The sequence below is a fragment of the Aspergillus melleus genome (genome assembly GCF_016097325.1).
Source record: "Aspergillus melleus strain CBS 546.65 chromosome Unknown contig7, whole genome shotgun sequence".
Lineage (NCBI taxonomy): Eukaryota > Fungi > Ascomycota > Eurotiomycetes > Eurotiales > Aspergillaceae > Aspergillus > Aspergillus melleus.
The window spans coordinates 2232795-2244997 of NW_025763376.1; the positions used below are offsets into that span (position 1 = coordinate 2232795).

The 12203-nt window shown below is 52.9% G+C and overlaps 3 protein-coding genes across 3 annotated transcripts; all 3 read right to left on the bottom strand.

The window, feature by feature from the left end:
- Positions 1 to 1048: 1048 nt before the first annotated feature.
- Positions 1049 to 3656, bottom strand: LDX57_011711 (uncharacterized protein; the record flags this gene model as incomplete). The annotated part of the gene is made up of 3 exons (XM_046093453.1): positions 1049 to 3231; positions 3344 to 3471; positions 3559 to 3656. 3 exons carry the CDS (start codon positions 3654 to 3656, stop codon positions 1049 to 1051), a joined length of 2409 nt encoding a protein of 802 aa, XP_045949431.1.
- A 532-nt stretch (positions 3657 to 4188) lies between these two features.
- Positions 4189 to 7882, bottom strand: LDX57_011712 (NPA1/URB1 family protein). The gene is made up of 5 exons (XM_046093454.1): positions 7706 to 7882; positions 5866 to 7644; positions 5009 to 5802; positions 4633 to 4959; positions 4189 to 4578 (listed from the first exon to the last, which is right to left on the bottom strand). Exons 1-5 carry the CDS (start codon positions 7851 to 7853, stop codon positions 4255 to 4257), a joined length of 3372 nt encoding a protein of 1123 aa, XP_045949432.1. The 5' UTR covers positions 7854 to 7882; the 3' UTR covers positions 4189 to 4254.
- Positions 7883 to 8297: 415 nt separating this feature from the next.
- Positions 8298 to 11984, bottom strand: PRP22 (putative RNA helicase-like splicing factor (HRH1); the record flags this gene model as incomplete). Its single annotated transcript, XM_046093455.1, has 1 exon — positions 8298 to 11984. The coding sequence occupies one exon, from the start codon at positions 11982 to 11984 to the stop codon at positions 8298 to 8300; it is 3687 nt and encodes a 1228-aa protein (XP_045949433.1).
- Between the last annotated feature and the right edge of the window lie 219 nt (positions 11985 to 12203).

Consider the following 12203-nt stretch of genomic DNA (forward strand, 5'->3'; position numbering starts at 1 on the left):
TTCAATTTCAGTAAACGTTCGAGTTCGGCGGAGTCGGAGGGTCAGTGGTCCCTGTTGGTCGTTCGCATCAGTCCCAGTGACATTGACATCAACCGGTTGGTGGGGGATTGGTTCCTATAATTCACACTTTGATGAGTATCTGAGGAAGACATCATCATACTCCCTCCAGGGGAAGTTCCGGGTCAGAAAGACACTCACATGCTGATCGACATCAAGACAAAGCTCAAAGTCGATTCGATCCATCATAACAGGCTAGATGAAGGCATATAGTCAGCTGACATTCTCTCAGTTGAAAGTAACCAAACTACGACAGAGCTGCATGGGCTTAGTCTCGATATTGGGAGTGGTTACAGGTAAACGAGGCATAATTATGGTGGATAGTGGTGACGGGGCTGAAGGAGGATGGAGGGGCGTCTTTACCATCGAGAGAAGACTTCTTATAGAGTAGAAAAGAATGGCGAAAGCCTGGGTCTTATCCAGCGTTGTCCTCAGCCAAGTGGGGATTCACCTTAGAACGAAGCACATTTAGGCGAAAGTGGTAATAGGGATGCAGGCAGTTTCAGAAAAGGCGGAACTTGCCACTTAGATGAGATACCTCGAACAGGGAAAGTCTCAGAACCTGGGATGATGAAAGAAGACAGGTGACGGGCATTATGGGTGAGAGAGAAGTGGGAAGAGAAGAGAGGGAGAAGGCAGCCGGGCCAGAAGAATTTACTGAAGTCAACACTAGCCCCCTGACAGTAACCATTGGTGGATTTAAGGATAAGTCTACGACCAAGGGCCCACGAAGATTTCCACGTCAAGTAGTAGATTCAATCGAAGCTATCCAGCCATCTACCTAGATATACAAGCTTGGAGAGCGTTGACAGCCGTGGTGATGCCAGATACTCGACTAGGAAATTGTTTTCACTGCATAACTCTCCGTTGTGTCAATCTTCAACTTCATGGCACAATTACGATCACCCACTCGCTTCGAAGGTATTCCTCTCATGCGCAAACCAACTGAACCAGCAATCTGTCTTTTCCTCGACATCTGCAGATTCCATTCCTATCTGAACTGCCCCGGGCCAATCATACCACCGCGCGCATCCCCACCAACCTGACCGAACATATCCAGCAAGTGTCTAGAGGATGGCGGCGGTCCCTGGGGACCAGGGTTCCCTTCGAAAGGACCCTGTCCGGCGTGACCAACGCCCATAAGAGCCTCGGCGTTGGGTGGCATCGGAGGGAATCCAGCCGGGGGAGGGCCGTTCATATACCCAGGAGGTGGCATCATGCCGGGAGGAGGGGGAAATCCAGCCGACCCGGCGCCGCCGGCGCCGCGAGGGAAGGGCTGTCGATCGCCGAGGGGAGGTACATTGCCGTGCATGGGCGGTATCATGTTTGCCATAAAGTTGGGGTTGATGCCCCGGTTGGGCGTCGGAATGCCTGGCGGAGGGCCCATGGGGGTCGCCGGTCCACCGGCCTGCTGCGGAGGCATCTGGTGGTGGCCATTCCATCCGGGAGGAGGCATGTGCTCGAAGCCTGGGGGTCTCTGCATGCCCATGGCAGGAAGTCCTTGACCCTGCGGGGCCCGCGATCCACCAGGGGTGATGGGAACCTGGCCGCCTTGAGGGAAAGGCAGGTCATCAAAGTAACCCATTGGCGGCCCGTTTGCGGGTCTCCGCCGAAACTGTTCAGGATCCGGCCGCTGCAAGTTGGCTATCGCCGGGTCATCAAGGAAAGGTGGCACCTTCTGTGCGGAGGAAAGTCCGGGAGGAGGGTGAGGCAATCCTTCTTGCATATTCATCAAGCCGGGAACCGGGCCAGCGCTCTGTGGCTGACCCTGGCCGCCCTGTCCCGGGCTGGTGATGGGGCTCACCTTAACTTGTTGCATGAGGCGAAGCAAATGTTCTCTGTCTCGAGCCTGAGGATCCTGAACATATAGGTTCTCCTTCAGAGGAGGGCCAGCATGCCGAATCGCTGCATCCGGCATGGCTACTTGTTCGGGCCGTCTGAGTTGCTCACGAGTGGGAGACGAGACCGCACTCTGGGTTTGTTCCATGTGCACGAGAGAAGGGGGGCGATTGGCTTGCACGTTATCGTTGTGAGGAGTCGCGTTGCGTGACTTGCTAGTGCCCAGCATTTGTAGGATGCGCTGGAAACCCTCCTGGTCCGCATCGGCTGAAGGCGTTGCCGACGACGGGGGTTGAGGCACGGGAGATCTGCTTCCCATTTGAGGAGGAGGGTCGGGCTCTCTGGCGGCAGGGCTCCCGGGAGGAGGACTGAACAGTCCAGCAAAGCGGGAAGACTTGGCCGACTTGCCCGGCGCGGGCGCGGTCTCTTTTTTGGGCGTTGATTCCAAAGGCAAGGCCGTGTTAATGACTGGGGACGGTTTGCCATCACCTAGAAGCCCAAAAAAGCGTTCCATCGCCGTGTCTCCCTGGAAAGGAGCGCCGTTACTGCTGAAAATTTCACCATCGGTAGGCTTAATCTCGGCTTTGTCAGAGGTGCCAACGGATTGCTCGACGGGGGATTCTTTCTTCTCCTCCACGGGTTGAGAAGATCCCGCCTTCATCCTTTCTTTCCACCGTTCAAAATCTTCTTGAGTATGCACCCGGCGAGGCTCGTCCCTGTCGTTAGAGTCCAACCACTCGGGCTCCTGTTCGAGTTTGGCGCCGCGAGTCCAATCACGATCCGCGCCGTGTCGGTCCCTACGCCATTCGCGATTGCGGACCGGTGTCTTTTCCTCTTCGGCTTCATGTACATCCTGGGTGGGTTCGTCGCGGAACCAGCTTCCTTCGTGGCGCGCGCGACCTGGCTGGCCGTCCCTGCGGGGAAAGAAGCGACCGTCCTTGTTATCTCTGGCTCCTCTGTCGAGATTGGGGTCTCGTTGATCGCGGTCCCGGGTCAAGTCCCGGGCACCCTCCCAGCGGTCGAACTCGCCGTTCCGTCTGGGCTTTCGCTCCTGTTCGTCTGGGCCAAAGGTGCGACGCGGGCGTGCGCTGTTCCAGTCTTCTCGGTCTAACCGTCGACCATTGAACGTGGTTTGTTTGCCATCACGCCGATCAAAATCTCGATCGCCAACATCTCTTTCCTTGAAGAATTTGTCGCGGAAGTTGAACCGGTCATTCTTGGGGTCATCTGCGTCGGGTTGCTTTAGTGGTCGTTCGGTCGAGTCGATGGAACCTTTGGTCGTCACTCGAGAAGCGGACGCAAAAGCAGTCTTCGGCGGTCCAAGAATGATGTCCTCTAGAACAAGATGACAAGCCCCTCAAGTTAGCGAAAATCACCCTAGCTATGCCCGACGCTCTGTTTGGCAAAAACCACACAGAGGATCGCAGACAGATTCGCCATAATTTACCTGAGTTCGAACCACGTGATACGTGGCGAGCTTCAAAGATGCTCGATCGTCGCGGGGTGGTTTCAGTCGGGTTATTAGGATCTCTGGGGTTGGTGGTTTTGCGTTGCGTTGTTGGGTCGGGGATCGGGCTAGCAAAGCACAGGCCAAATCAGTCTCACGGGGCACAGAGAGCGCAAAGGAGAGCGATGGCGGAACGAAGACAAGCGACGACTTACCCCATCCATTCTTCTACGGGAGGTAAAGTAGTAGGCTTAGTGACCAGAGGCGACGAGCGCAGCCATAGCAGCTCATCGATCTGGTAACGTCGCGCCATGGAGATCGCAGACTCTGTGTGCGGAACGATGATATCGGCAGGCTATTACGTTGTTTTCATTGGCTCGTGACGATCGAAAGACGCGAAGATCGGAAGCGTAAGAAGAAGACACGATGGACAGAGAACTCAGGCGAGTAAACCCGAGGATAGAGGGCGAAAAGGAGGATAGGCGGAGAGCGAGGATGGATGGAGGATGGGGAGTGGCAGTCGTTTGAGAGAAAGAAGCGGGAGGTGAGGCCGGCAGAAATTACGTACCGTAGGGAACCCCGACCGCCACTTGGGTTTGCTTGGTCAATAGGACGTTGCAGCAAGAACAAGCGACTAGCGTGATTCCAAGTACGGGTGAAATTCCGTTAGAGGGAGGGAAAGGGGGGCTGATCAGAAAAGTGACTGCGAGACAGGGGATTCAGGATGATTGAAAGTCAAAGAGAGAAGCAAGTGGGGGAGAGTCCCGTGAACTGCCTTCGCTCCCGTCTTCTGCCGTCTGTCACCGCCCCGCACAGATCTATATTGTATTGTATGGCTTCAGTTGAGTACATTATCGCCTAGATAAATTCATCTATACTCCAATATCGGTACATGGGCATCTGCTATTCAGTTAATTCCCTCTCGTCATGTTTCCAACCGCCTTGCCCACGGCTCCTCCGCTCCACTTGGCAACCCGTTCCTTATCCGAGGATTCATGCAAGGAGTTGGTGATGGCCGAAAAACTCGACGCTTCTTTGGCACCGACGACCGGAATCTGGCTTTGAATCCAGCTGACGATTCCTGCTCGGGTGATGAGGGTCGTGCTACCTTGTACCTGCGTCGAGCGATAGATCAGATGCAAAATCTTTCGTTTGACCGAGACACTCGTGCTGGGAGACTCGTAGAAAGCAAATGCGCGCTCGAACACATTGGCGCGACGGTAGATTTCCATGTCCTAGTAGGCGAGTCAGTGAAAGAAGGCACACGATAGATAGCAGAAAACCCATACAGTTCCGGTGCGAAGGCCTTTAACCAACAGATCTAGGAGCCAATTGGTCTCTTCAAAATGACCGTCATCCAACTCGGGTTCCCGCAGCAAGATCTTGTCGATCCAGTAGGAGGGAATCTTCTCAGGTTCCCAAGTAGGCGCTTTCTGGAGGAAAGCGTTGACCTTGCCGTAGAGCTTGTGCGTGGGGTTTGTGAGAACTGCAAGACAGCTGGCAGCACATTCTCCCACTATCCACGGCAAGGGCGATTCAAGGCCAAGCAGTTTGACAGTCTCGTAAAGCTCTCCGGTGAGGATATAGACCGATCGCCATTCGGCATATTTTGATTCCTAGTCCCGTTAGTCCCATCTCGGCTGCAGATGTACATTGCAGACTTACCCTGAGTTTAGCCATGAATCTAGCGATATTGCTGAATGCTTGTCGGCGCACTTCCTCGTGCTCCGAACACAAACAGACCATCAATTCCGCCACTGGACCCTGCTCCACGGACACCTCCAGCTCTCCTTTATCCCATTTGTGCAACTCATTCCGCTCGTCACTTTCGACGGGAAGCGCCCCGAACATCTCCAGTAAGTCCACGCGCGGTTGCTCGCTTCCTACAGTCGGAGGGACCTTTTGATCCAAATTCAGGCCCTTCTTCTCCAACGGGTCGTCCTCTGTATCTTTCAGTGCCTTTTTCAGGGTGGACTTGAGCTGTTTCTTATCGGTGGCGCCCACCAGGGAGTCACGAACACCCTTTAGCGCTTTCGAGTCTTCCCCAGCCTGCTTCAATCTCCCCAGCACTTGAGCAGCCCATGCACACACGGCACTTTGAGCATCTGCGTCTCCAGATCTTACAACAAATGGCCACTGCTCACTGATAGCCGCCACGATAGAACTGGTAGGTTTAGATTCGTCTTGTGTGAACGATCCTAGTAAATCTTGATAATGAACTTGTTTTTTGGCAATGCGGCAAACGCAGTTGTCGAAAAACGCAAGTTGGTGTTGCAAGCGTGCAGTATCCGAGGTTTCGAAGCTCGACAAAAGTGCGGTAAACGAGGATGCACTTTGCAGGATAGAGTTCTCAATGAGCACCGATCTCAATAGGCGATAGATATCACCAAGGGATTCCTGGGACGACGCTTCCACGAGGACCTTCGTCACAGAGGTGAAAGCAGAAAATTGCATAGAAGCTAGGTTTCTATTAGTTTGTGGTTTCTAGCTTTCATCGGGAATGAGGGGATAAAGCGACTCACCAGGTTGTTGCCACCAACGGATCGATGCCGACTGCTGCGCAATCTTCAGGATGCTTTGCAGCTGACTGAGCAACAGTTCAGAGTCGTCCGATGAGATGGTGGGCTCATCAAATCGTTTCAAAATTTCAACCATTATAAGTGAAACATCAAGGACCTCCTCAAAAGCGGAATCCGGAGCAACCTCGTAGAAACAAGAGAGCAATTCGGCAACGGCTTCCTGCTGTTGCAAATCTTCCTTGGCGGTTCTTTTGTAAAGCTGAATGACATCCTTCACGACGGGGCACCGACGAGAAAATTCAGCGACTAATTTTCCCGCAGCCTGTTTCCAAAGCGGCTGGCTGACTCCGTGGTCGGAGTTGAAGATTTGCAGGACCTTCTGCAACTTCTTGAAGGAGACCGTGATGAGACGAACAGCGAAGAGAGTAACGATCTCCGTGTTCAGGTTCAAGCACCGAGTGAGAACCTTTTGATTCAGCGGACGCGGTAGAATGTTTTCGATTACAACCGAGGGCGCCGGGGGCATCGGAGGCAGTTTGTCTTTCCAACCGCAGTTCCTCGGAACCGGCAGACTCACCGTCGAGAACAGAAGTGCAGATTCGGCCAGCCATGACGGCACGGGCTTCGGATCCGATACGAACATGATCTTCTTGCTAAAGAAATCGGCCACTAACTCAGGCGCGGCCTTGAAGATTGCCACAAGCAACTCAATCTGAAGACTGTCCGTATCCGGGCGAAGTGCCTGAATTATATAGGAGAGCACTCCGTTGCGGACTGGCACGGATTCCCGGTACTTGTCAACGTAGACTGCAGAATCGAGTCCCAACTCAATTGACGCGTCGTTATCCGCCGGCAAAGATTCAGGGTCGCTACCGTTAGGGTACCAGCCTGTTTCCGGTAGCAACACGCCGAGCTCAGTCTTGGTGCAGATGTTCATCAAGATCTTGTGAATCTCATTCGCGACAGAGAACCCTGTGGGATTGGGATCCTCGGACTCTCGATCGTAACCATACAAAGTCACCAGTCGCTCCAAATTCCAACGGCTGAAGAACAGCTTCTTGGAGTTCCGGGGAAGCGAAGCATCCTGAACGATATCGCGATCAACAGCCTTGATCACGTCGATGACAATGTCTCGCGGGTCCTTTCGGATGTGCTCGAAGAATGCTCTCATGAGTTTACTTTGCTCGACGATGTCGCTTTTAGCGGTTGTGTGCTGGACTCGCAAGTTCGCCAGGACAAATCTCTGAGCATTGCGACGCAAAGTCGACTTCTGCGCATCATCGGAGGCCTCTTCCAGCTGAGCTTTGTTCGGGGTCAAGAACACCTCAAGGCGCTTGAAAGTGATATAGCGCGCCCCGTAGACTAGACGGGCAACGGCACCTCCATCGAAGCTGACCACCTCGGTAAGAAGACGCAGACACGGGGAGATCAAATGTTCCTTCGACTTTGTGGCGGTCAACCCACGGTTGAAAAACCTTAGCTGCTCCTTTTGCATCAAGAATTTACACAATGCCGTTCCGAAGTCTCGGAAGTCCAGATTACTAGATATCGTCTTGAGGAAGAGCGCCAGCACAGAGGGAACCATCGTCAACATGGAGTCATTATTATTAGTGTCCGCGAAGCCCCAGGCCTGGATTAGATCAGGGAAGCAAGACGCCTCCTCGCCATTGTAGGCGATCTGCGAATCACAATAGGCTTTGAGCACGCGGAACTTTTTGGCTTTCTCGCCCTCATTCTCCGTCTGTGGGATGGAGAGCAAGTATTCCTTGAACTTTCTGAGGCCTAGTTTATTCTGTAAGTGTTACCCGTTCATAACAAATGAATGCATGGTTCTTATGCCTACCTTGTTTGGTCTCTTGGATGTTTTGCTGGAAAGTCAGGATAGCACGGAGTTGCGTGTGAGACGTGATGTCGGACTGGACAGTGGCCTCCTCGCCGGAGTCCAACTTCCTCCGTTTCGTCCGGGGGAATTGATTGTCCGTGTGCGACATGTTGGAGCAGTAATTAGGATGGAGATCTTTGAGCAAGAGAGAAAAGATGGAGGATGCATGGATTGATTAATATGGATGACCTAAGGATCTTCCGACAGATTTTTGCGGTCGCTGATTGGCCGGTGCGGCCCGCGCCAAGGCATCGCCGAAAAAGGAAATCGCCTCATGAAGAGTCGAGTCTAGTAGTCTAGTATACTCCTAGTGCATCAAGAAATCTTGTCTAGTGAGTAAACATGCGTGCCAGTGTTATCGTTTACAAGCGAAATTCATCTTCATCTATCATATCTATTGCTCATTAAAATACAGTTTATGTTTCGGATATAAGACCAAAGCACACGTCCAGTACCAGAACACTTCACACGGGTATTCTCCTTAGAACTACAGTATGTACCCAGGCAGCAGATGCAAAATAAGATCTGTGGATGGAAAGAAACAAAGCAGTAATCAGCCCCATGTTCCTCCTCCTCCACCTCTTCCTTGGCGTCTCTGCGCAGACAAACGCCAGTCGTCTTCCCCGGCGAAGCGATTATGCAAGGGTTGAATACGTTCGGCCTTCTTCCTCTTCGAAAGACGGTCCGTGGGTGCCACCTTGAAGAAGGTCGGGGCTGCCTCGACCAGCCATTTCGGCTCAATGGATGTCGTGCAATGCATGTATTCCTTGGTCGTGAGGACAAGAGTATGGTAGATGACATGCTCGGACGGTTTGCCGAACAAGGCAGAGCTGGGATGCATGTAGACCGGAGTGCCCTCGACCAGTGTCTTGTATCCTTCCTGGGGATCCTTGCGGGCCGCATTTCTGAAGAAACCGGTGCAAAGGGCCTGACGGACTTTGGTCGTGTTTCTTCCACACGAGACGATCCGATGGTGATACCGGTCCATGATGCCCATGAGCTGCTGCCGAACATCCTGCGCTCGGCGGATCTGACGCGCCTGAATGAAATTCTCGAAACACCAAGCATTGTTGAACTTGGAATTCTTCCACCCATTGTATACATTGAGCAGCGTTAGATGGTCGCCGTGAGGGTCATGGAACTTGGACTTCTTCTGGTCCGCCTGATGCTGCTTCTCCTTGGGGCGATAGAATACCGATTGTATAGACAGCATAGCGACGATGCTCAGCATTTCCTCCGAGCATCCCATATCAACCGACGCTATAAGTACCTTGGCAAGGGCAGGCTCCATGGGGAAATCAGCCATCTTTCTACCCAACCGGGTGAGAAGACCTTCGTCATCCAGAGCTGACAAAGCATAGAGCTCCTCCAACGCAGTAAGCATGGTGTTAGTTGGAGGCGGGTCCATGAAGTCGAAGTGCAACAGGTCATTGATACCCATGGCCTTCAGCATGAGAATCGTGTGCGAGAGGTTCTGACGCTGGATTTCGGGAATCGTCGTTGGCAACATTTCCGACTGGTATGCGGCTTCGGTATACAAGCGGAAACATTTTCCTGGTCCGGTTCTTCCAGCACGACCAGCTCTCTGTTTGGCTTGTGCCTGAGATACCGGGGTAACCACCAACGAATCCATACCTAGCTTCGGATCGTACGCGTTCTGCTTGACGAAACCAGGATCAATGACGTAGTAGATATTGTCGATGGTAATGGATGTCTCCGCAATATTCGTTGCAATGATAACCTTTCGGCCGCCATCAGGAGCAGGTTCGAAAATTCTGCTCTGCATTTCACTGGGAAGGGCGGAGTAGACAGGGAGAATAACCAACTCCGGGACTGTTGACCCCAGTGCTTTCATGCGTTCGTAGAGAATCTCACAGGCTGTATCGATTTCTTCTTGACCTGTCAGGAAGACGAGGATGTCACCCGACGGCTCGGTCAGATGAATTTGCATAACGGTGATGAGTGCCGCATCCAGATAATCGGATTCGGGTTCTTTGGAGTACATGATTTCGACAGGGTAAGTTCGGCCAGGAATCGAGAAGATGGGGCATCCATTGAAGTATTCTGAGAATTTCTCAGCGTCAAGAGTGGCCGATGTAACGATCAGCCTAAGGTCAGGTCGTCGCTTTATCGTTTTCTTGAGCAAACCGAAAAGGACGTCAGTAGCGATTGTTCGCTCGTGGGCCTCGTCAAGCATAATCACAGAGTACTTTTTCAGATCCGGATCAAGCAAGACTTCTCTTTGGAGCATTCCGTCGGTCATATACTTGATCTTCGTGTCTGGACTGGTACAGTCTTCGAAACGAATTGTATAACCAACTTCTGCACCGAGTCTACAGCCGACTTCTTCAGCCACACGCTTTGCAACCGACATTGCGGCCACACGCCGGGGCTGAGTACATCCGATGATGCCGTTGTTTCCGTACCCTGCCTCTGCCAAATACTGTGTTACTTGTGTCGTTTTACCGGATCCAGTATCTCCAACCACAATCATTAGCTGGTTGTCACGAACAGCATCGAGAAGCTGGTTGCGGAATTTGTAGACAGGAAGACTCTCTCTCTGCTGCTTGATCGACATAGTTGTCCGTTTGCCCAATGACTGGTTTTTGCCCATTGTGACTCGCTTCCATTCCGGCACCGTCTCGTCGGGTTTGGCTTGTTGGGTGGTTCGAAGGTCCGCTGCGAATTTCCGCTCTTCAGGGGCAACCATAGGATCTTGCCATTGAGCGTTAAGATCGACCTCTGCAGCTCGCTCGGCGGCCTTATCCTGTGCTTCTTGCTGGCGTAGCTCTCGTCGGTCTTTAGCCAGCCCGGTTCCTGCCATGGCTGCACGATTCAGAGAGCCATCAGGAGCCTTCACAACCCTGATGGGCGATAATTCTAGAGACATCTTGGTCTGTCCAGCCAAGAACGGCGGCTCTTCGTCTTTAACTTCAATGTCAATATCTTCCTCCTCCTCAAATGTACCCTCACCTGTCAAGGTAGCGTGGTACTCTTCATCGATGTCAGGATAATCGGCCGCCGAGACAGCACCGGACGCGATTAACTGCTTGATCTCCCATCGTTCTGGCGAAGTCATGCGCTTCCGGTTTTTCATAGGCTTTCCGTCTGCTTCCTCGATAATGGGCACATCGGAACTCAAGTTTCCGTATCGGTCCTTGCCGGAAGCCCCATCAAGACGCTCCATGTTGGCACCAGACGCAAGGCGGCGTTGTGGGATGAGATCAAGCCCCGTCATTTGGTCAACTTCCTTCATCGACAGTCCAATGCGCGATCCTTGTATACTGACAACTTTGACCTTAACCGGCTGACCTCGTGAAACTAAGTCCGAGGGATGGTTGACACGAGCGCCTTCCTGCATAGCAGAAATGTGTACGAGACCGTCGACCTTGCCTTGAACGCCTTGCAAGTTCACAAAGGCACCAAAGTCCTTCACTCCAGTAACGCGCCCATCGTAAACCTTGTACAATATCGGTTGGTCATCTAACTCGACCGGTGGTGGTTTGCGGAAGTCATCATCGATTTCGCGATCGCGTCTCTTCCGTCGGTCGCTGCGGCCGTTGCGATATTCCTCATCCTTGCTGCTATATTTCCTGGCCGAGCGGCCAAACTCATCCACGTCGTCGTCTCTCTTCCGATATCGCGGGCTATGGGACCTCGATCGTGAGCGGTATTTATCGTTGCGACGGCGTCCGCGATCGTAATCCTCGTAGTCGGGGCTCCTGCTTCGCTTCCTGCTGCTCCGATCCTCTCTCGTCGTGCGACCCTTCTCTTCTCGGGCCTTCCCCGCTAGCCCCTCCAGCATAGCAAATGTATCATCCATCGCATCAGCCTTCGCGTCGCCTTCGTCCGCATCCTTGCGAGAATCGTAGTCCTCCTCGTCCCACTGCTGCACCTTATCCGGGACAGCCAGGCCCTTAAAGACACGAGCCTTCTTTTCGAGAGCATTCAGCATATCCATGTCGTCGTCACCGTCTGCCGCTTTCGTTTCGGCCTTGTGGGTCTTGTATTTGGGATGCATAGTGAGCACCAAGCGATCGATACTCTCCAGCAGACTTTCCGGAAACTCAGCTCCCATTTCCTCCATCGTCTTTTTGAACCCGGCGAATGAATCGCATTTCAGATGTTGGTCTATCACGAACTCTGCCAGCGTCTTGTCATTAATACCCAGATGGTTTTGAATCTCGCCGGTGATTCGCGACACGAGCGAAAAGAGCTCGAGCGACTGGAGGTCATCCATGTCGGCGGATGTGGTAGTAAGGACAGCTAGAATAGACGTGTGGTAATCATAAAATAAACCAACTCAATAGAGGGTCACTTTCATTTGCGAGGGAGTACGAAGCCCCTCTCTGGCTTGGGAGTTGCGGTTTGCGACGCCTGCAATTCCGAAGCCGAGAAAGCTCCCGGGTGCGGAAAATCGTTGTGGCGCCGCCCCGATAACGATGTACTGTTGGAACTA

What these genes read in the sequence shown, in the direction of transcription:
- LDX57_011712 (XM_046093454.1), bottom strand. Translation starts at nt 7,853, where the DNA reads ATGTCGCACACGGACAATCAATTCCCCCGGACGAAACGGAGGAAGTTG. An exon ending in CCGTTGGTGGCAACAACCTG is followed by an intron (nt 5,803 to 5,865) that starts GTGAGTCGCTTT and finishes ATAGAAACCTAG; the next exon opens with CTTCTATGCAATTTTCTGCT. An exon ending in GATTCATGGCTAAACTCAGG is followed by an intron (nt 4,960 to 5,008) that starts GTAAGTCTGCAA and finishes TAACGGGACTAG; the next exon opens with GAATCAAAATATGCCGAATG.